Source organism: Equus caballus, chromosome 28 (genome assembly GCF_041296265.1).
Source record: "Equus caballus isolate H_3958 breed thoroughbred chromosome 28, TB-T2T, whole genome shotgun sequence".
NCBI lineage: Eukaryota > Metazoa > Chordata > Mammalia > Perissodactyla > Equidae > Equus > Equus caballus.
This window is the reverse complement of record NC_091711.1, coordinates 46085880-46108829: the sequence shown is the minus strand read 5'-3', so window position 1 is coordinate 46108829 and position 22950 is coordinate 46085880. Positions and strand designations below refer to the sequence as shown.

Here is a 22950-nt window from a genome sequence, read left to right as displayed (position 1 = left end):
TCACGAAAGGGTACTGGATTTTTTCAAATGCTTTTCAAATGTCTATTAAGATTATCATACGGTTTTTGTCCTATATTCTATTATATGATGTATACATTGGTTGATTTTTGTGGGTTGAACGAATCCTTCCTTTCTGGGATAAACCCTACCTGGTCAAGGTGGAAAATCTTTTAAAACTGTTGCTGGATTTGGTTTGCTAGCATTTTGTTGAGGATTTTTGAGTCTATGTTCATAAGGTGTACTAGCCTGTCTTTTTTTTTCTTGTGACGTTTTTGTCTTGTTTTGGTAACAGAGTAACACTGGCCTCAGGAATGACCAGAGAAGTCTTCCCTCCTCTTCTACTTTTGGGAAGCACTTGAAAAGGATTGGTGTTAATTCTTCTTTAAGCGTGTAGCAGAATTCACCAGGGAAGCTATCCAACCCCGGGTTTTCCTTTGCGGGAAGTTTTTGATTACTAATTAACTCTCATTGCTTGTCAAGTCTATTCAGATTTTCTATTTTTTCCTGAGTTTGTTTCAGTAGCTTGTGTCTTTCTAAGAATTTATCCGTTTCATCCAGATTATCTAATTTGTCGGCATACAATTGTTTGTAATATTCCCTTATAATTCTTTTTATTTTTGTAAAGCCAGTAGTAATGTCCCCTTTTTCATTCCTTATTTCAGCATTTGAGTTTTTCCTCTTTTTTTTCTTGGTTAGCCTCACTAAACGTTTGTCAATTTAGTCAGTCTTTTCAAAGAATCAACTTTTGGTTTTGCTGATTATATCTATTGTTTTTCTTTTTCCTTACTTTGCATCTCTGCTTTAATCTTTATTATTTACTTCTGCTTGCTTTGAGTTTAGTTGCTCTTTTTTTTTTTTTCTAGTTTCTCAAGGTGGAAGGTGTGGTTATTGATTTGATATCTTTCTTCTTTTTTTTAATCATAGCCTCTCACAGCTTTAAACTTCCCTCTAAGTCCTTCTTTTGCTATATCCCATGCATTTTGGTGTATTATGTTTCAGTTGCATTAGCCTCAAAATATTTTCTAACTTTCCCTAGGAATTCTCCTTTGATCCAGTGGTTATTCAAGAGTTGCTAAGACTGTGTTGTTTAATTTCCACACATTTGTGAATTTCCTTGTGTTGTTGATTTCTAACTTCACGTCATTGTGTCTCAAGAACGTGCCATGTATGATTTCAGCCCTTTCAAATTCACTGAGACTTGTCATATGGCCTAACATATGGCCCATCATGGAGAACGTCCTTGACAAGAATGTGTGTTCTGTCATTGAACAGAGGGTTTCACAGATCTCTCTCAGGTCTGGTGGTTTATGGTGTGTTCAAGTCTGCTATTTCCTTGCTGTATAGTTCTGTACATTATTGAAAGTATATTGAAGTCTTTCACTATTATCACTGAATTACCCATTTCTCCCTTTGTTTTTGTATGGTTTTGCTTCATGTAATCCGAGCTCTGTTGTTAGGTGTATACAAAATTGTTAAGTTGTCTTGATAGATTGATCCTTTTATCATTACAAAATGTCTTCCTTTTTCTCTAGTAACAATTTTGTCTTAGACTCTGTTTTGTCTGTTATTAGTATAGCCCCTCTAGTTCTCTGCTGGTCAGTTTGAATGGTCTATCGATGTCCACTCATTTACTTTCAACTCATTTGTTTCTTTGACTCTGAAGTGTTTCTCTTGCAGACAGCACTGAGTTGGGTTATTTTTTAAAGTCCATTTTGCCAATCTCAGCCTTTTAAATGAAGCGTTTAATCCATTTACATTTAATATATTACTGAGAAGGTAGAGTTTCCTTTGCCATTAGGTTATTTGTTTTCTATAAGTTCTATTTTTTTGTTCCTCTATTCCTCCTCTACTGCCTTTTTTCATATGAAATAGATATTTTCTAGTGCACCATTTTAATTCCCTTGTCATTTCTTTTACATATTTTTTGAGTTATATTCTTAATGGTTGCCCTGAGGATTACAATTAACATCTTAACTTATAAAAATCTAGTTTGGATTAATACCAACTTAATTTCAATAGTTTAGCAAACTTTGCTGCTAAATATCTCCATCTCCTCCCAACCTCCTTTGTGCTATTATTGTCATGCAAATTACTTTTTTTTGTACGCTCATCAATATAGATTTCTAAGTATTGCTTTATGCAGTTGTCTTTTAAATAAGACAGGAGAAATAAGAGTTACAAACAGAAATACATTTATGCTGTGAGAAACCAGCTGTTAATTTTATTGACAACACCTTACCCAGGATCACTTGCTTCTCTCTTGCTGCTTTCAAGAGTCTCTCTTTGTCTTTGACTTTCGAGAGTTCACTTATGACATGTCTAGGTGTTTGAGTTTATCCTACCTGGAGTTTGTTGGGCTTCTTGGATGTGCAGCTTAATGCATTTCATCAAACTTGAGAAGTTTTTGGCCTTCTCTGATACCACTCCAGCTGGGGAGCGGGGGGGGGCACCTCATTTTAGCTTGGCAAGGGTGGAAGTCTAGGCTCCCTACTCAGCCTTTGCTGGCACAGGTGGTGGTGGGGCTATCAATTTTCCTGCAGTGTTTGGTGGGAGTAGAGTGGTTACTGTCTAAAAGTTTTCTGTCTTCTTAGCCTGTCCCTTTCCTGGCTCTGTGGCTTGAGAGAGCAGGCCTTTTGGGGAAGCTGTTTGGTCTGCACCCATTGGCAATGCCAGGTTGCCAGCTTCTTAAGCTCTAAGTTTGAGAGATATGATGCAAAAGGATACCCAGCAAACCCACCACTCTGTCATTCCTTGGGCCCTGAGCCACCCAGCCAGTCTGCCTTTTTCTCTCCACCTTGTAGAGTCATTTGATTTTTCTCAGTTGTGATTTGTTGAAAGAATAGAGAAGAGTAAACCTACCCCATCTTCCTGGAAGTGGAAGGTGACTATACCTCCTTTCAAAACGGACTTCTCCATGGCCACCTCATCTTGTTCCATTTCTGCCTCCCCTCTCCCCCACCCACAACATCTGTTCTTTTCACAAATGTTATTCCTTCCTTGTTTGCAAAGAGGATGCTAAATATGCTTACTTTAAAGTCTTTTTTCAGACTGTTCTATTATTTTAATTTCATCTGGAGTTAATTCATATTATGATAATTGATTTTGTTGGCCATTATTCTTAGCATTAGATGTTTTCATGGGCTTCAGAGTTTTTATTTTTAGGCTCATTTTTGGGTAAAAATCAGTCTTTCACTTTCTTTCTCTGTCTGTGTACTCAACCCTCCTCCCCCTTTGACATTCCCTCCCCACCCCAGCAGTTTGGGGCTGCACCAGTGATATGAGGCATGAGTGAACCGGACTCTGTCAGAGGCCTACCTGAGGAGCACAGGTGGCTGCCAACGGTTCAGTCTCCTTGAAGACCATGTCCTGCAAAGACTGGCATGGTGGTGGGTGTCCTCTCTTTCCAGCCATGCCTCAGCCTAGAACCGACCTTTCAGAAGCAGCTCAGCAAGGTCAAGCAGGAAAGCCATCCAGATCCTAAGTCCGAATAGTTCACACTCTTTGGCCCAGTAGTTCCACTCCTTGGCGTGTACCCCGGAGAATACAGCATAGACAGGGGCTGGGATTTATATATAAGTGTGGTTTATAAAACTTGCACATGGAAAATGTGGTAGAGATTTATCAAAAGGAGCATGGTTAAATGAATTGCGGTACACGATTTTAGTGTACCACTAGGCAATTTAAAATTGAAAATCATGCATCTTTAACAGGAAAATGTTCAAATTTCAGTGTGTCATTAAGGTTACAAAATAGTTCGTAAGGTACAAAAATTAATATTTTGTGATAAGATATATCATAGAAAAATGACTAGATGGAGCTATAGAAATAGTACTATGTGCTCCCTCCAAGTGGACCGACTCTGAGTGATTTAAAGGGTTTTTTCCTAAGACTTTTGCGACACCAAAATTTGCTACGAGTATATACTACATTGAATTTGTATTCCAGTCACAATAGGAAAAGCAAGCTTCCTTTTAAAAAAATAATTGCAATATATACAAAAGGAGCGTTGCAAGCAGTGCTGGGAATAATCAGAAAAACAAGGAAGGCGCCCCGCGAAATAACAACATAACAGTATCCACGGTCATCGCTGATTGGCTGCTGAGGAAGGACGCGCAGCAGGTGCCCGGGAGGCGGGGCTGCGCTGGAGGGGACGGGGCAGCGCACGCCACTTCCGGGGCGGGACGTCGGCCGCCGCGCGCGCGGGAGCGGGCGTCTCCATGGCAACCGGCGGGGCCCGCGCGAGTCCGCCCCGCCCCGCCGCGCCCCCGGCCCCGCCGCCGCCCCGCTCGGCCCGCCCCCCGCCGCCGGCCTGACCTGACCGGGAAGCAGTTCCAGCGGGCCGCCGCCGCCGTGACGCATCGGCCGCCGCGTCCCCCGCTCGGGCCATCTTGGTGGCGGCCGGCGCGGCAGACGGAGCCGCGGAGCCAGCGCGGAGAGCCAGGTACACGCGCGCCCCGGGCCCGGCGCCGTCGCGGGGGCGGCCGCCCTTTGTTCTGCCCGGTGGGCGCCCTCCCCTGACCCCCAGCTCGGCCTCCCGCGCCGCGTCCCCCTCCTCCCGGCCCCTTCCTGCGATCGAAACCCTCGTAAAAACCTTTTTTTTAATCCTTCAGGGCCCGGGACGATCCAGCCTCCCGCGCAGCCGCCTGGGCCTGGCGAGGGCCGCGATAGAGGAGCGCATCCCGGAGTCCGGGGGCCCAGCGGCCTGCACCGCCTGCTGCCCCGGCCGCGCTGCCCTCTCTCTGGTCCCCTCGGAGCCCGCTCTCTCCCTGATCCCTGCTCGGGCCTCCCCGGTTCCAGCATCGCAGGTGCTCCGCTCGGGGCTTCCCATACCCGCCCCTCGCGCCCCGTCCGTCTCAGTCTTTGGCTGACCTCTGGCCAACATGGTCCAACCCCAGACCTCCAAAGCCGAATCCCCGGCCCCTGCGGCCTCGGCCAGTGCCCAGGTAGATGACGTCATCGACACCCTGACCTCCCTGCGCCTCACCAACTCTGCCCTCCGGCGGGAGGCCTCCACCCTGCGGGCCGAAAAGGCCAATCTCACCAACATGCTGGAGAGCGTGATGGCCGAGCTGACCCTGTTACGCACCCGGGCTCGTATTCCGGGGGCGCTGCAGATCACGCCGCCCATCTCGGCCATCACCTCCAACGGGAGCCGACCCATGACCACACCTCCGACCTCTCTGCCCGAACCGTTTTCCGGAGACCCCGGCCAGCTGGCGGGGTTCCTGATGCAGATGGACAGGTTTATGATCTTCCAGGCCTCCCGCTTCCCGGGTGAGGCCGAGCGAGTGGCGTTCCTGGTGTCCCGGCTGACGGGGGAGGCAGAGAAGTGGGCCATCCCCCACATGCAGCCTGACAGCCCCTTGCGCAACAACTATCAGGGCTTCCTGGCCGAGTTGCGTCGAACCTACAAGTCCCCTCTCCGGCACGCACGGCGCGCCCAAATCAGGAAGACTTCTGCCTCGAATCGGGCTGTGCGTGAACGGCAGATGCTGTGCCGCCAGCTGGCCGCCACGGGCACCGGGCCCTGCCCCGTGCACCCCGCCTCCAGCGGGACGAGTCCAGCTCCCACCCTGCCCACCCGAGCGCGGAACCTTTAAGAATCGGCCGCCACCCTGGTCGCATATGCAGCCACCCAGGTAGCATACACCCTCTGCTGCGTAGAAGAAACGTGCGTGCGACAGCATCGCTGCTGTTTGAAGACGTCCCTTCCAGCCTCTCCACACCTGTTCCCTAAGGAGATCTTCCTTCCTGGCTCTTGGGCGCCCTGTTACCTTGCTTCCTAGTGTACTACCAGCTTCGTACCTGCACCGCGGCGCAGGTCTCCCCTCTCTTGCCTGCAGCCCCAGCTCCTCTGGTGACCACAGCTCTGCTATTTGGTCACAGCGACTCCACGGCACCCTGCGGACCACTGGGGCTGACCTCTCCCGGCGTGACCAGGGTCGTGGCAGCTCCTACTCCACCCTCTGCTGGCCCCCACAGCAGCTCCCTGCCTGCTTGCCGTGACCTCACTGATGACAGACAGAAGCAGCTTTGGCCAGGCTGGTGGCTTGGTGTGGGTACCTGGAGCAGGGTCTGGCTTCCTGCCCATAAGTGATCACCTGCCCTGCCAGGGCCCAGCGTTGCAGGCAGGGGCCTCGTCCCTGCTGTCAGTAGCCAGGTGACCCCTGCTGGGGGTGTGGTTCCAGCATTTCTGGGGGCAGGTTCACTCTGCACATAAACACGCAGTCATTATGGCCGTTGCTGCCCCTGGGAAAGACCGATATCGCAGCTAACAGGAGGAGCCCCTGGAACGTGCACCTCCATTAGCACCTGGCTGTAGCTGCCAGTGTTCCGATGGCACCAGGAATTTGGGGGACTCTGGAACTCACCTGCTAGAGAGGGTCGTTGTGACTGTGGACACTGGGCAGTTGCATCAAGGCCCGACAGGCAGCACGTCCCTGCACGTCCACGCCTCAGGCCACTGCAGGCTGGGGGCGACGCTCGTGGCCCGCTTTGCTGCCCTGGACCTCCAGTGGGCCTCACCCCAGCTGCCAGTGTGCAGTCTCCCCCTCTTTGTCCCTTGGTGGTGGGCCTCGTCTAGCTTGAGCCTCATTCCCTTCTCCATTCAGGTGACGTGTGGCCTTCGCCTCTGCCCTTTCAGCCACCCACACCGTCTCTGCGTCTCTGGAGCTCCATGGAGCCTGCCTCCCCACATCTGGGCTGGCCCTCAGGTTCCAGGCTTGGTCCGAGAAGCCCTGGGCTCTGACGGCTGGAGAGCCAGCTCCTCTGGGCCGCAGCATTAGCGCTTGAGGCAGGTGGTGTCTGCCTCTGGCAACCCCACCCAGGGCCTTGGCACATTTGTAAAGGAGAAGGGCTGCGGACTGCCTTGGTCCTAATGTGGTGCCACTGCAGAGCTGGCACTCGTGTCCTAATTCTGAGGGACAGAGCTGTACCTCCTGGGGGTGTGTGGCCTCATGCCTCCTCGCGGGGCCCACCCAGAGGTCACTTTCTTGGTGAGACTGGGCCAGGCCCTTTGGAGCAGTGACGCCCCGCCATCTTTTAGTGCCAAAGGGAGCGCAGTTACGGGGCCGCCTGGACCGCGGGGCATGGGCGCTCTTGCCCTGCTTCACCTGCCCACTCTGGGTGGTCCTGGCTTGACTGGAGAACCACGGCCTCCGCGCCCACCCAAAGACCTGTGTCTTGGGATACCCGGAGCTTGGGTCCTGGGGCCCATCCTCTTCCTCAGAGTTTTGACGATGCTGGGAAGTGACTGCGTTCCTGAAGCAACTGCTGCCTCGCAAGGTCAAGGGCATTCAGTGGTTGCTGGGGGTCGTGGACCACTGCCACCTGCTCATTGTACTCTGTTAGCCCAATTGCCCTGCTCAACAACTGCCTGAATACAGGCTTCAGGCCCCCTGGATTCCAGCTGAGGCTGTTCAGGTGGGACCATGGTGCTCATTAAGCATGAATGTGGAGGACACACGGTGGGGCCACCATTCTGGGGGTGGGACCTCTGATGGGGGGTGTGCAGATTGCTTTCTCTGTGCTCAGTCGTCTTCTGTCTGCCTGCAGATGAAGGGGTACAGTGGCACCTGGGGAGAAGGAGGCCGGTGGGGGGGTCACAGACACCTTGAAGGTTTCCGTGGGGTGCAGCCCAGCCAGGGCAGAGACCCTGCATGGGACGGCAGGATCTGCCACCCGCCAGCCCTGGGTCGGCCCGGGTGGTTTTGGGACCTGCCGTGTTTGTGGTGTTAGGCGCTCCTTTCAGCTGTGCGGCTCGTCCCAGGGCCAGAGCCGCCGGGGCCGGCCATGCCCACCCCTTTGCGCCTGGGATGTGCCCAGTCGAGGCTGCCACTCGCTTCATTTGTCTCGGTGATGTGGCTGCGTTCCACCTGTTGGTGCTGGCGTTCGTGGCCTTAGGACTGGTGCTGTTGCACATCTGCGACCTTGACAGCTCCCTGCAACGTTGGAAACGAGCATGTGAGAGAGGCTCGGGGTAGCCCTGCACTGCCCTCGGGGGAAGCTCCACACTGGGCGCCCTCTGTGGCTCTGCTGGAAGACACCTGGTCCCCTGCCACAGAGGATGGGATCAAGCTCCTGCAGCCCGGAGCCGGACCATGTGACCGGGAGGGTCGCACGCAGACGGAGGTGGGGGGTATAACTTTCATTGTTGTACATTTTGGGCTATAACTTCTCTACGTCCAAGGGGACAGGCGTTGCTTTGTAAAAGGGACAGGCAGTGTTGATGGTGCATGGGAGGGGAGCTTATGTTTTCGTGGTGTGGACACTATGGCCTCCATTGTGACTGCTCTCTGGTCTGTGTGGCGCTCCCTCTGGTAAGTAAGCTTCCTTGTTGACGGTGTCGTTGGAGGTGAGAATAGAGTAAGTGCTGCTTCTTGGCCTAACAGAGGGGCCTTGGCGTTAACTTAATGTCCTGAAGCATTTCGGTGACGTCTAGGGAAAGGCAAAGACCCGTTTCGTGGGCCCCAGGTGAATATGTGACGAGTGAGTAACGATGAGACGAGCAGAAACACCCCGTCAAGGGCAGGTGAGGCTTTCCTGATGCACCAGCCTCTGCTGTCGGGGCCACAGGACCCCGCTGGAGCCGCACTCCAGGTGGTCAGGCCTCTAGGAGGACAGACACGTGGGGAGGGTGGGCGTGGACTTAGCTTCCCTTAAGGGAGCCAGCAGCAGCTGGGACGCTACCAGGTGGGGCTCTGTGTGGGAAGGGGGAGATCCTGGCGGAGGTCCCTGCCGTCTCCCTCCAGCGCTGTATGACCAAGGTCGCCTCCTGCACAGGAAGCGGTAGGTCCAGGGCTCAGAGGTGAAGACCCAGGTGGGGCTCCGCAAGAAGGCGGAGAGCAGGCTGTTGGGGACACAGCAGAAACTTGCAGCGTAGGGAGAAGACGGGTTTAGGGCAGGTCGGTCATGCACTGTGAGTGAGCGAGCTGCGGTCTCCCGTGTCGCCCCTCAGGGTCCCAGCACGGGGCATGGTGGCAGTTGACACAGCACGCACGCAATAGAGAAGATGGGAGGGACCCCAGTCCTCACCGCGATGTCACTATCTCCTTTCTGTAAACAAGTCACAACCCACCAGGTCGTTTCATCATCAAAGCAAAGCTACACATTATAGAAATTTTGGAAAATAAAGAAGAAAGAGAAAAAAGTAAAAACTTAATATTTCTGTGTCTCATTCCAGGCTGCCCCGCCCCATCAGGGCTTCTATTTTTAGTCCAGCGTAGTTGTAGTCCTGTACCGAGAGCACGGGCACTCCCCGTTGCGGCTGGCTGTTCTTTGGATGGCTGTGTGCCCCTGCGGCAGTCGTGCCAGTGGTGGGCACCAGTGCTGTTGCTCATTTCTCACTGTCACAAATCGATGGATATCTTCGTGCACAAATCTTTTTCCCAATGTCGAGTTTTATTTCCTTAGGGTGGATTCCCAGAGGTGGGGTTATTGAATTAAAGAATATGAAAACCTTTGAGGCTCTTATTACCTATTGACGAAATGGTTTCCAGAAACCTTTGTATCCACTTACACTGCCACCAGCAAAGACAGATGTGCCCGTTTTACCATCTTGCCAGCACTGAGTGTTATCATCTCGCTAAGTATTTGCTGATCTGATAATGAAAAAATAGCAAGTTTCAGTTTGCATTTCTTTGGTTTCCAGCAGAGATGAACATCTTCATGTGAAGCAGTGTGTTTCCTCTTTTGTGGGTGTCGGTGTCCTTTGCTCTTATCTACTGGGGTCTGATAAATTTGTATGAGCTCGTTGTATATTAAAGATATTAACCTGTCGTGTGTCATATTTGCTGCACATGTTTCCAGCTTTTACTTTTTTATGTGTGTTTTAACTTACTGAAACTTTGACTCGTACGTAGCTGATCTGTTCCCCACTGGGCACTGTGCCCACGAGGCCGTGACACGAGGTGGCACATCTCTGTCCTTCCTGTTCGCGGCTGTGTCGTTGCACCTGTGGCGAGTGCCTGGCACACATCTGTCAGATGGTAGCTCCAGCGGGTGTGCTGGTGCTGGGGCCCATGGGCGGCCGCCACAGGCTCTGCTGGACGGCTGAGGGACTGGAGCCGCCCTCCAGCCTTTGGTCTCCGAATCCCTCTGTACCTTTGTTACAAATCATTGAGAGCCCCAAAGAGCTTCTGCCTATGTGGGTTTTATAAATGTTTACCATATTATAAATTAAAATAGAGAATGTTTTAAAATGTTATTTTGAAAATAAACTCATTACATGTCAGCATAAATAGAATATTTTCATGAAAACTCTGTTTTCCAAAACAAAAAATTTAGCGAGAAAAGTGGTGGTAACATTTTTGCAAATTTGACGTCTAGTTTAACAGAAGACAGCTGGAGTCCCAGACCGGCTTCTGCACATGATCCTTTGTGAGCTCGCACGTCACATGGCCGCTGAGAAATTCCACGTACACCCGTGAGATAGAGCGGAAAAGGCTCAGAATGTGTTATCACGAAGACAGTTGCGCATTATTACGCAATAATTATTACGCAGTGTTATCACGCAGACACTTACCTCGCAGCCCCTGGGAGGGCCCGCTGTCCGAGGAGAGACGAGCAAGGTGGTCCCGCGACCCCCTCCCTCTGCTCCTTTGTGGTTTCTTTCATTGCTTTAGACTTAAGGTCTGTTTTTCCCTCTGGAACTGATCAGCAGTTGTTTCTGGAATTAACTTGGCGTACAGTGTAAGGTGAGGCTCTAAATGGACTTTTTTCCAAATATTTAAACAAATATCCTGAGATGAGACATTGGATTCTCTCCCTCGTTGATGTGTGTTGTTTCCGTTATCACACTCGAGAATCTGTCATAGGCTGACTTTCCTTTTATCTGTCCGTCCGTTTACTTGCCCCCCCCCCCACGACTTCCCTCTATTAACAGTTGTGGTCTTAGAGCTTGTGCTCATATCTAGTGGGGCTCTCCCCCTTCAGATCTTCTTATCTGTATCCCCAGATGAACTTAAAAAATGAATGCTAAGATTTTCCCCAATCCTGGTGACAGGCGTGGGGCTCGGAAAGGCCTGATGGCTCTGGGCGTTGTGTGCGGGCGGGAGATGGGAGGATGGGGCGGCCCTGACTTCCTGCCGGCAGGAGGCCTTGCCTCTGGGGTTTCCACCTGCCATCTCTCTCTGACTGGTGGGAGGTTTGGGAACAGGGTAAAGATGTGCGTCCCAGCTGGCTGGACTGTTGCCTAGTCAGTGTCTTCTGCTATGGAAAAGTCTAGAGGGCACAGAGTGACCTGTTGCCTGTCCCCAGATGGCTGGTCCTGAGAGGTTTACAGGGACCCGGCCACCCGCTGTGCCTGGCTGTGGAGGTGCGGAGCTCTGACCTCCCCACCAGCCCCTGTGTGGGGCCCAGCTGGAGGCTGGAGACCAGGAGCCTGGGTGGAGCAGGGCCTGCATCCTCAGTGACTGCGTGAACTCTGCTCTTGCCCTGAGCTCCCAGGTGCCCAACCTGGTGGGATTGCATCCTGTGCTCTGAAGACTCTGAGGGTCTATCTCAGCGAGCGGTGGCTCTGTCCACGTCGCCCCCAGACCAGGAACCTGGGTGTCGTCCTTGCCTTGCCTCCTTCATCCCACACCTGCTTTCCAAGGCCTTCCAATGCTGCTTCTCAACGGCTCAGGCAGGCGGGCTCTCTGTTCCCACCACTGTACCCTCTTCAGTCTTTCTTCCTGCCTCCCCTCTGTGCTCTTAGTCCTGTGTTTAGGATCAGGCATTCCTCCTCTGAGAAACCCTCCTGAACAACGAGGCCGGTCGGGGTCTGCAGGCTGTGCTCCCACATCCGCACACCCACCCAGGGGACACTCATTAAAAGCCTGTCTTGTGTTGGTGTTGAGCTTCTGTTTGTCTCTGCCTCCAGACTGCGGGCTCCTTGGGGGCAGAGCCGATGGATTGATCCGTGTCCCCAGCAGCTGCCCAGGGCCTGGGCGTGAAGCTGCTTGGGGTTGACCAGAAGGACAGCACAATAGACAGTAGCTGGGAGTGTGGGGTCCACGTCGTACAGGCCATCTGCCAAGCAAAACTGGAACCCCAGCAAGCCCCACACCTGTCCATGTGCCCCATTTCCCTTTCTTTTGTACGAAATGAGATCACAGCGTACGTACTCCTTGTTAGCCTCTTTGGGTTTTTCCCCCCACTTAATATGTGATGAGAACTTACCGAGGTCATGACATAGCCTTTGAAAATACAGTTTATAAAGGAATGATATTCCACCTCTGGTTCTGCCACCTGTGACTCAAAGGATCCTTTTCTTTTGGGAATGCAGCTTTGCAATTTTTGTCGTACGTGGTGTTGCAATAATCATCCGTGGAGCTGCACGTTTCCTTAGGAAGGTTTTCCTGCCGTCAGGAGTCTCCCCAGTCCCCTTTACATTTTCTGAGAGGTCCTCGCTGACACCCAGGAAGATGAATGTTGTGTTTCTGTCTGACCGCTTCACTGAGCACGGTGTGGTCGGAATGTTTTTTCAGTTGGTTCCTCCGAGTTTCTGCATACATTGGTAGCGTCTCCAGTCAACAAATGTCTGCTCCTGGAACAGACGCTGTGGCCACCCGGGTCCCCTTCCAGGACTGAAGCACTCATTTCCCCAGCACCGGGCGTGTTGGTGACCGGGAGCTCTCAGCTGAGTTCCTTCCAAGACTTGCTCTCAAACAAAGTCATTGCCTCAACCACGACTGTGCCTCCTGCATGGTGGCAGCACACGTCCCAGGACTGGTTGACGTGGGACAGCGCTGCAGGGCCCTCCCAGCTCCAGAGCTCTCCGGGGCGTTGACCGAGGGCCTCCTGCAGACTCCCTCCGCTCAACCCTGCTTGCCTCGCTCCCCACCGGTGTTGACCCCAGAGCGCTTCCCGACAGACTTCCTGCAGGCAAACCTTCATCTCAGAGTCTGTGTCCCAGGCAGGGCAGCCTGTGACAGTCTGCTCCTTTGTCTAGAGTTTTTATTTACATCCTCTCACTTCAGTTTCTGGAACTTCCTGAACAAGGTTATTTGTTGCTGATGCCTGACACCCTCGTCTTGCTCCCAACTTTCAGGGGAAGCAGAGTTGCTGGGCTATCCTGGGTGTCCCCTCTGGAGGCAGGGCCGTGTTCGTTGCTGTGGCATCTGTCTCACTGAATCCTCCCGGCAGCCCGAGGGAGGGATTGTCTCATGACCCCCACTTGACAGATGAGGAAAGAGGCGTAGAGAGGGTAAGTCGCCTGTCCGTGTCGCACAGCTGGTAGGGCCATTTCTGGGGCTTGAACCTGGTCCTTGGACTCCAGAGCCTGCCTCCTGATCACTGGCCTTCTGGTTTCTCCCCTTTACTTGTGATTGTGGCTCTAGCGTAGGATAGCTCGTTCTGTGGGTTGTGACTGAATTTGTACTGAAACCTTCCTCTTCAGCTCTGGGCACATGAAGTGAAACACCGTCACACACACATGCACACTCATACACACGTGTGTGCACACGCACGCACGCACACATGCACGCATCCACGCGCTCTCATGCATGCGCACACACATGCACACACGTGTGTGCAAACACACACACAAGCACAGGATGTGTGTTTGGAAGCATTTGGAAATAATAAAAGGAAATTTCTAGTGGAGCAGAAATGAAAATATCTCAAAACTGAAAAGAAAGCGTCACTGGCCACCATGGGCTGTGTGCCAGCAAGCAGGGCCTGCAGAATCTCCACCCTCCGGCCTGGTTTGTGGCAGAAGCGGGCTGCCCACCCAAGGCCAGGGCCAAAGCAGGTCATTCCTGTGGGTCTGGGAGCCGTCCCGTATGTGTGCGCGAGCAGGCCCAGAGTCGCCGTGCTGTGCCGGGCAGGAGCTCCACATCGAGCTCTAAGTGTGGGCTCAGTTTATCCCCAGGACCGGGGCCGAAACCGCAGGGACCCACTGCCCAGGGAGCGCTTCCCAGCCCAGAGTCCAGGCAGGAGAGACCCCTGCAGGAGACGACACCAGAAGGAAAGCGCGTGGGACCAAGGGAGCCTGGCGTCCATCAGTCCGCAGAGCAGCAGACAGGAAGAGTCTGTCCTGGCGGCGATAACAGTGCGACCTGAAGAAGACTCTGGAAGTCGGTCTGTTCCAATCATACCAGAGGGACGGGCAGAGCAGTCTCATGAAAGGAGAACCGGAGCTGACGAAGGAGGGCGCGCTGCCCCTGCTCCCCCCACAAGCCCCCTCCCCCACCAAGGGACCCCTCCCGGGGCTTAGCTCCTCCCCCGTCAGGTTCAGGTTTAGGCCCCTGCCCTGTGCCCATGCACCCACCCCTCCCTCGACCCCCGATTTCTCGAGGAGTGGACTCTACCCGCTTTGCACACGTGTTCACCCACAACCGCAGTACAAGCTCACGAGTTTTTCATCTAGTCTTCAATTTTTTTCTGATGAACTTAATTGTTTAGCATTTATTGATTTATTTGGATTAGAATGGCATACATATAACATACAATAGTGTATGTATCATATACTTTAAAAAATATAGAGGATGTAAAGAATAAAAATCTGCATATCTGCCACCCAGAGAAACACAGTTAATGTTCCTATGTATTCCCTTCTAGTCTGTTTTTACCTGCAATTACACACACACGTACACACACACACACGTACACACACATACACACATGTAGACACACACCCCTTCTTACAAATTTGGATCATTCCAGGTAGACTTTAGAATTAAACAAAATTGTGAGATTTTTTATTAGAATGTAATTAATCCTATGAAATTCTTTGAAAACCATGGACCTCTTTGCAATGCTCAGTCATCCACTCTGGGGACAAGTTATACCTCTCCACCCGTTTACTTCTATCTTATGTCCCATACGAAGTTTGTGGTTTTATCCATATTGGGGCTTTTTAAAAAAAAATGTCATTTTTCCTATTGTAAGTGTAACATATATTTTTTTTCCAAATGGGTTATGCATGGCATGGATTAGAGATAGTGATTACTGTACTATTTTTTAGGTTGCCATCAGGGTGAAGTCTCAATATTTTTACAAGTTTTAAAGCTGATTCTCTTGGATTTTTGTATAATCTCATCTCTTGAAAATAAGAGTATTATCCACACTGTCTAGTATTTGTAACCGTATTTTCTTCCCGTGCTGCATTTGGGGGGGTCAGGAGGAGCCCCTTCTGTACTCGTCTTCCTACTGCTGGGGAGGGCGGGGCCTGGGACAGGAAGGGAACGAATCACACTCAGGCCCGTGCTGGTGGCCGCACCCGGTGAGCGCGCATGCGGTCTGCCTCTGGAGCCCTGGCGGTTGGGCCGTGCTGCTCTGTCTGCTTATTGCTCTGTGTCAGGTGCTGCTGGGAACCCATCAGGGTCGCCTGTGGCTGGTTCCAGGGCTGCTCTTCCATTCCTGGCCCCGGTTATTCATGTAACCTCAGCCTCTGCTGCCGGGATCTCCTCACCCCACTGGGCGGCCTCTCGGGGTTGGGAAGCTGGCCGACGCTCCTGGCTCCCTTCCGATGGCCTCCCCTGTACCCCCGGGCGATGGTCAACCCCCGCACCACAAACTTAGCTCTGTGGCCTCCGCCCTCTTGCACCAGGCTTTACCACCTCTCCTCTGTCAAGCGTCCTTCCCTGGGTTCCAGAACTCCTGAATGTAGCTGTGGAGTCTTCTGGATTCCAAGCAGTGTTGTGTCCCCAGAAAGCTGCTGGTCACACACCAAGCACCACAATTCAAACCCATTGAAACTGCCGGCTCTCTCAGCTCGTATCTGAGCATTTCAAAGACAGGAGAGGCTCATGTGACTTGCCCATGAGTCTCCAACGGCCATCTCGGGACCTCAGCTAAAGCCACCACCCACCTCAAGAAAAGTTATGCAGTGTCTAGGTCTGCACTGCAGCAGGACATTGGGCTGGGCTCTTCCCGTTGTGGCCAAGACCCACAAATGAGAGTGAAAGGCAGTGAATAAGCTGTATCCTGAACTGGCACCGCTGTGACAAGCCGTCAGCGGTCACACGTGAAGGGATTTCTTAGGCCTGTCCTTCAACCAGAACCAAAAGTTTGCAGAGTCTGGCTGGTCCTTTACCAACCCATTTTCTCTTCTTCCTGGGCCAAAGGCCAGGCTGTATTTCCCAGCCTCCTTCCCACCAGATGTGGCTAAACGACGGATTTCCAACTGCGGGATGCAGACGAGCGGGATCCTCCACGCCCTCCCCGACCGCCAGTTCCATCGCTGCTAACGGTCAGGGTGACCTCGGAGACCACCTGGTGAAGACGGCAGAGCCATGCACCAAGGGGGCCTGTTTAGGGGCGAGCCAGGGTCACCACAGGCTGGGGCACACAAGAAAGCATGCATGGGAGCGCAAGCGTGACGGCCCCCAGGGGGGTCAGCCCGCAGAGGTGGGTGGGTGGGGCAGGGAGCCGGCGAGGCGGCCCTAGGCGTGAGGCTCTGCTTGCACCCAGCGCTGAATGGGGACGCGGGGCGGCTGTGGCCTGGCGGGGGCCCTGGGCCCTCTTCCCAGGAGCTGCCCCGACACGCGGATCAGCGCGGCCTGGATAGAAAGTCTCCCCAGCCCCTCCAGACCACCAGGCCCACAGTGAGCTCTGACAAGCTCAGAGGGAGGGCAGGAGACAGGCCCCGGATTGTGCTTGAGCCGAACGTTCTCTAGAAGTAAACAGGGCTTACTCTTAAACCCCAAGAGACCCTTCTACAGACAAAAATGACAAGACACCCTTGGAATCTGGCCAAGGTGTCATTGCGAGACCTCCGACCTAATGGAAAGGGGTCCACAGACCCCACTGGATTGGAGTTTGGAAGAAATCAAACCACTTCTATTTATATCCCTAACAAGTTGAGATCCTCAATAAACCAGGAACACATAATTCACTCAAATTATGAAACCCCACAAAGCTATGAAACAGTGAAAGAGGGAAAGCAGAGAAAACGCTGGTGTTGGGAAACCTAAAGGAGCTTTTAGGGCATGAAAACCCATGTCGGAGTGCGGCAGCCTCGGCACGCCGGCTGCCAGGGCCGTTTAGAAGAAGCTTGTGGAACCCACACGGGAAAAACGGCCACCGTAATGCACACTGACTGTGCACCTGCTGTGGGCCAGGCGCTGTTCTAGAAGCTGCCGATGTGACGCGAGCAAGACGCAGACCCCGCCCTCGTGGAACACCCACCCTCGAGGGGCAAGAAGGACGACGAGCGCGCGTGTGCGTCACATAACGGCAGGAGGGCGGACGGGGCAGCAAGGCCTCTCCGAGGGCGGGACCCCCGAGCAGAGGCCGAGGGAAGTGAAGGGGGCTGAGACTCCACCTTGGCTGTGGTCCTGAGAGGGAAAAGTTATTAAAATCCATGTTTAGTCTTAAAATCGGTAGTGTCTTAGACTCAAGGAAATGGTTAGTTTTTTCAGTTTTGGGATTACACTGAATATACAATTTTATGTCCTTCATAAAACTGGCTTAATATGATACACATTTTACCATGTTATTTGAAATGTTCTTTGAAAATAAGCTGACGATTTCATAATATTCATTACATGGGCGTGTATAACTTATGTAGCTGTTCTTCCTGGATGGTGACACAGAGATTACATATTCATTTTTTAAAAATCAAGATGTAATTTACACGCAGTGAAGTGCACGAACTTAAGTACATTCTCCGACGTGTTTTGACAAAGGTACGCACCCTGGTAACCACCGCTGGAGTCAAAAGGTGGAACGTTTCCATCGCTTCAAAAACGTCCCCGTGCCTTCTGCCGGTTGATGGCTCTCCACCCCTACCGGGCATCTGCGGTCTTAATTTCTGTGCCCCTAGTTTAGCTTCGACTGTTCTGGAGCGTCGCGGAAATGGAATCACAGAGCGTGTGCTCCCTGGTGTTTGGGCGTCTTTTGCTCAGTCTGGTGTCTTTGAGATTCGTCCACATTGGTGCGTGTCTGAGTAGTTCGTCACCTCTCACTGCTGAGTAATGCTCCCTTCTGCAGACAGACGCTAGCTGTTCAGCATTCACCCGTCGATGGACATCGAGGCTGTTTCCGGCTTGAAGACGTGTGAATAAAGTTGCTGTGAGCATCCCCGTGGAAGTCCTCTGCGCACGTATGTCTGCGTTTCTCTTGGGTGAGAGCCTAGGAGCTGAATCGCTGGGTCCTAGGTAAGGGGGATAATTTTATAAGGAACTGCCAGACTGCTTTCCAAAGCGGTTGCCCTGTCTTCCGTTCGACTCAGCTGCGTGTGGGTCGCGTTGCTCCACGTCACATCTTCCCCCGGGCTCGTCTGTCATGTGAATTTCAGCCACTCTGGTGGGCGTGGGAGCATCTGCGGTGGTTTTATTTTATGTTTCCCTGGTTTCTAATGACACTGAGCATTTTTTTCCCTAGCCATTAATATATCTTCTTTTATTTCCCCAAAATTTTATGAAAAATTTCAAACATACATAAAAGTTGAAAAAAACTGCGTAGGAAACAGCCATAGATCCACCAGCTAGATTCCACAATTAACCTTTTACTACATTTGCTTTAATCGCATATCCATCCAACCTTCTACCCATCTTTAACACATCTTACTTTTAACACCAGCAAACGAAGTTAAAGCTATTAGGATTCTGCACCCCTGAGCACTTCAGCGTGCATATCGCTCACTGGACTTCAACGTTTGTTTGCAATTCTTTTTTGATTAGGGGACGGGGATTCATCCACATACAGTAAAGTCATCAGTCTTACATAGGTCATTTGGCGATTTTTGAAAAATGCGTACACCGTCATCCCCCCAGCCCCTATCAAGATAAAGGACATCACCGCCCAGAAATTTCCCCACTGCTCCTCCCTGGTCCTAAATACTTTTGTCAATCTCCAGGACATGAAGATATTCTGTAATTGCCTTCTTAAAAATTATAGTTTTAACTTTTGCATGTAGGTCTCTGATTCATCTCAAAATTTTGTGGATGACATGAGATGGGGTTGAAATTTGTTTTTTCCCGTTTATGTCTCCAACCGTCTCAGAACCACTCGTTGAAAGACTTTCTGTTCCTCCATTGGCTTGCTTTGACGACTCTGTCTAAATCAAGTGACCAAATATAGTCTGTCTACTTCTGGACTCTGCATTCTGCTGCACCAATCCATTCGTCTGCTCACACGCCGGCACCAGGCTGTCCTGATTGCTGGGACTTGGAAGTCAGCTTCAAACTCGGGGACGTAAATCCCGCAATTACGTTCTTCCGTTTCCAGATTGCTTCAGAGCCTCCGGATCCGCGCTGTGCTGTTCAGTGAGTCACTACACACGTGTGACTATTTAAATTTATTAAAACGCAGTGAAACTCAAGATTTAGCTCCTCTGGTACAATAACCACATTTGAAATGCTCAATGGAGCATTTTTATTATCATAGATATAGTTTAGGTCCTTTGCAATTCCATATAAATTTTAGAATCATTTCATCAATTTCTGTTTAAAAAGCCTGCTGGGGCTACAATTGGGAAGGAATTGAATTTACAGATTAAAGCGGTTGAGAGCGGACATGTTCATAATGTTGAGTCTTCCGAGGCGTGAATGTGGTTTCTCTCTCACCATTTAAGACTGTAATTTTCCTCAGCAGTTCTGTGGTGTTTAGTTAGCAGCCTTTCACATCTTTTGTGAGTGTATTCCTGAGGATTTTAAGCTGCTTGATGCTGTTGTAAATGGAATTTTTTTAAATTCCATTTTGCAATTGTTTGTTGTGTAAAACCCAAACTAACTTTTATATTTGCTTTTATTCTGTGACTTTGCTGAAGTCACATATTGGTCCTAGTAGTTATTTCCCAGACGCTTAGGATTTTCTACATACACAGTCATGTTGTCTGTGAATAGAGTTCATGTCTGTCTTTTCACTCTATATGCCTTTGATTTCTCTTTCTGTCCTTTGTGTGCTGTCGGGGCCTGTAGGACAGTGTGACGCGGGAGTCATGGGAGCGAGCGCCTGGCCTCATCGCTGATCTTTGGGGCGCGTGGTTGATATTTCACCATTAAGCTGGATGCTAAGTGGCGGGTTTCTCACACTTGCCCTTGATCAGGTTCATGGAACTTCCATCGCACCCTAATTTGTGTGAGTTTTTTTTTTTTAAATCAGGAAGGGATGTTGAATTTTGTTAAACACTTTTTCTACAATTTAAGCAATCATATTTTTTCTTTTATTCTGTTAACATGGTGAATTAAACTGACTGTTTTTCAAATGATAAACCAACCCTGCATCCTCAGGATGGATAGTGAGAATTATCCCTTCTGTAAAATGTCGCATTCAATTTGCTAATACTTTAAGCATCTTTTGTGTTTATTATCAGGGGGAGATCGAGCTGTCATTTCTTTTCTGCAATGTGTTTGTTCTTAGGGTTACGCTCACCTCATAAAACAGCTTGGGAGCTCTCCCCCTCTCTATTTTCTGAAAGAGTTTGGGCAAGATTAGATTATTTATTCCTTAACTGTTTGATGGAAAATTTAAGTGGACCCACCCAGGCCCAGCGTTTTCTCCGTCGTGAGGCGTTGACAGCGCGCTCGGTTTCTTTAGTGGATTGATGGCTCTAACCAGCCATCTGCTTCTCCTCCGTGAGCTTTGGTACCGGGTGTCTTTCAAGGCATTTGTCCCTTTTATCAAAGTTAGCAAATTTGTTTACATGAAGCTCCTCATAACATTCCTTTATTATCTTTTTGAGTCTGAAGGATCTTGAGTGTTTGTCCTCTTTCATTGCGTAACATTGGCAGTTTGTGTCTTTTCTTTTTTTTTTTTTTTTGATCATTCTCATTAGAGGTTTATCAATTTTACTAATCTTTGCAAAGTACCGTTTTTTAATTTCATTGATTTACTCCTCTTTTCCTGATTATTTCCTGATAACCACAGTGAGATCCCCTTCACACCCCCCAGAACGCTGTCATCAAAAAGACAGGCAGTGACAAGTGCTGGTGAGGACGTGGAGTCAGGGCCCTCACACAGCGCTGGCGGGAGGGTGAAGTGGCGGTCACTGTGGTGCGGTCACTGTGGGACAGCCTGGCAGCTCCGCAAACGCTTAAATGGAGTTTCCACACAGCCGGGCAATTCCATTGCTAGGTCCACGCAACAGAAACGAAAACGTGTCCACACAAACACCTGTGCGCGAGTGTGCACAGTGGCACTATTGGTAACAGCCCCAAGACGAAGGAACCCAAACGTCCGTCTGCTGACAAGTAGAGAAACAAAGTGTGGTCTGTCCTTACAGTGCAATCTAAATCCTCAGCAAAAGGAGTGAAGGACCGATGCTGCTATAGCGTGGATGCCCTTGAAAGCATTCTGCTAACGAAAGAAGCAGGTGTATGCGCCCATTTGTATGAAATGTCCAAGCAGGCAAATCTATAGAGACAGAAAGAAGATGAGTGGGTTCCCGGGGGCTGGGGGAGGGACGCGGGGGAGTGGGTGGGGTAAAGTGAAGCCACTGCTAACGTACAAGGTATCTTTTAGGGATGATACCAATGTCCTAAAATCGATTATGGTGGTGGGTGCACAACCCTGTAAATAAACTTAAAAACGTTGAATTGTACACTTTAAACAGGAGAACTTTATAGTACACAAATTATCTCTGAAAAAATTTGTTAAAAGTCTAAATAAACAGGAATTCTGTGTACATTCTTATGGAACCTACAATATACATGGAACTAACATACGCAAACACAGGAGCATGCGAGTTAAGAAGGTGGTAAGTGAAGTGAAAAGGATCCTGGGTCCCAGTATTGCCTGAGAAAGTGGAAAAGCAGCAATTAACATTTTGTCATAATAAGTAAAGGAGAGGTGTTGACATTTCTAGGAAAACCACAATCAAATGCTCAAACTAACAGGGGGCAAAGATGGAATAGTAAAACATAATCTATTCCAAAAGACAAGAACTGAGAGGAAAAGCAGCATAGCAGAGGTTAGGCAAATAAAACACCTAGTAAGATAATCGGTTTAAACCAGATATATCAGAAATTAGACTAAAATTAAATGGACCAAATTCTCCAGTCAGAAGGTAGAGATTGACAGAATAATTTTTCAAAATGCTATATGCTGTTTATAAGAGATATACCCAAAACTTAAGGACCCAGAAACCTAGAAAGTAAAAGATGGGGAAGCGTAGATCATGTGAACACCAGCCGGACGAAAGTCAGGAAAACTCTGTTAATAGGTAAAGTGGCAGGAAAGGAAAAAGCATTGGAAGATAGAAACACTTTATGATGATAAAGGTTATATTCACCAGAAAAATATGACAATTCTCAGTTTGTATGTATCTAGTAACACAGCCTCAAACTGTCTAAGCAAAATGGGCAAAACCACGAGGAGCGGCAGAAGAATTCCCCGTCATAGTGCGAGATCTCAGTAACTGATAAACCAAGCAAACAAAAAATCACTCTGGATACAGAAGCTTTGAAGTACACAATCGACTTGACCGACACACTAAGAAGCCTGCATCCCGTTGCAGAAGACACCTTATTTTCAAGCACGGATGAAACATTTAAAAAAAATTGACCATATTTTTCACCATAAAACAAATCTTAATAAATTTCAAAGGATCGAAGTCATACCCAAGAATCTGACGCAAGGTAATTGTAAATCAGTAATGAAAAGAAAGCGATGAATTAAGAAACGCTCATCGACGTAACCCACAGGTCAAGAAAAAAATCATCATGCAAATTAGGAAATATTTGAGTGGAAGGAAAAGCACATCAAAACATGTGGGAAGTAGGGCAGCAGGGTTCGCAGAGGAAGTTAGAGTCGTGAATATTTACTTTAGAAAACAGCCAAGACTGAAAAATCAATGAGCTAAGCTTCCTTGTTCAGGAGTTAAAAAAACAAACCAGAAGAATAAAACCAAAGGAAATAGGAGGAAATAATAAAGATGGGCTCAAAAACGAATAACATGAAAAAGAAGTATGAGAAAATTAATGAAATCAGATATTAATTCTTTGAAAATAGTTGAGGGACAAGGGTTAACTTGTCTCTTTCACTGGCTGGCGACCTCCAGCAAAACAGTAGTCCTTGTGCGCA

The 22950-nt window shown here is 49.9% G+C and overlaps 1 protein-coding gene across 1 annotated transcript; it reads left to right on the top strand.

Annotated features, from left to right (window-relative positions):
* The first annotated feature begins 4168 nt into the window (after positions 1-4168).
* RTL6 (retrotransposon Gag like 6) lies at positions 4169-9785 on the top strand. The gene is made up of 2 exons (XM_023631790.2): positions 4169-4441; positions 4611-9785. The coding sequence occupies exon 2, from the start codon at positions 4881-4883 to the stop codon at positions 5598-5600; it is 720 nt and encodes a 239-aa protein (XP_023487558.1). The 5' UTR covers positions 4169-4441; positions 4611-4880; the 3' UTR covers positions 5601-9785.
* The last annotated feature ends 13165 nt before the right edge of the window (positions 9786-22950 follow it).

Excerpts from the sequence above, each read along its gene's own strand:
- RTL6 (XM_023631790.2), top strand. The coding sequence starts at position 4,881 with ATGGTCCAACCCCAGACCTCCAAAGCCGAATCCCCGGCCCCTGCGGCC.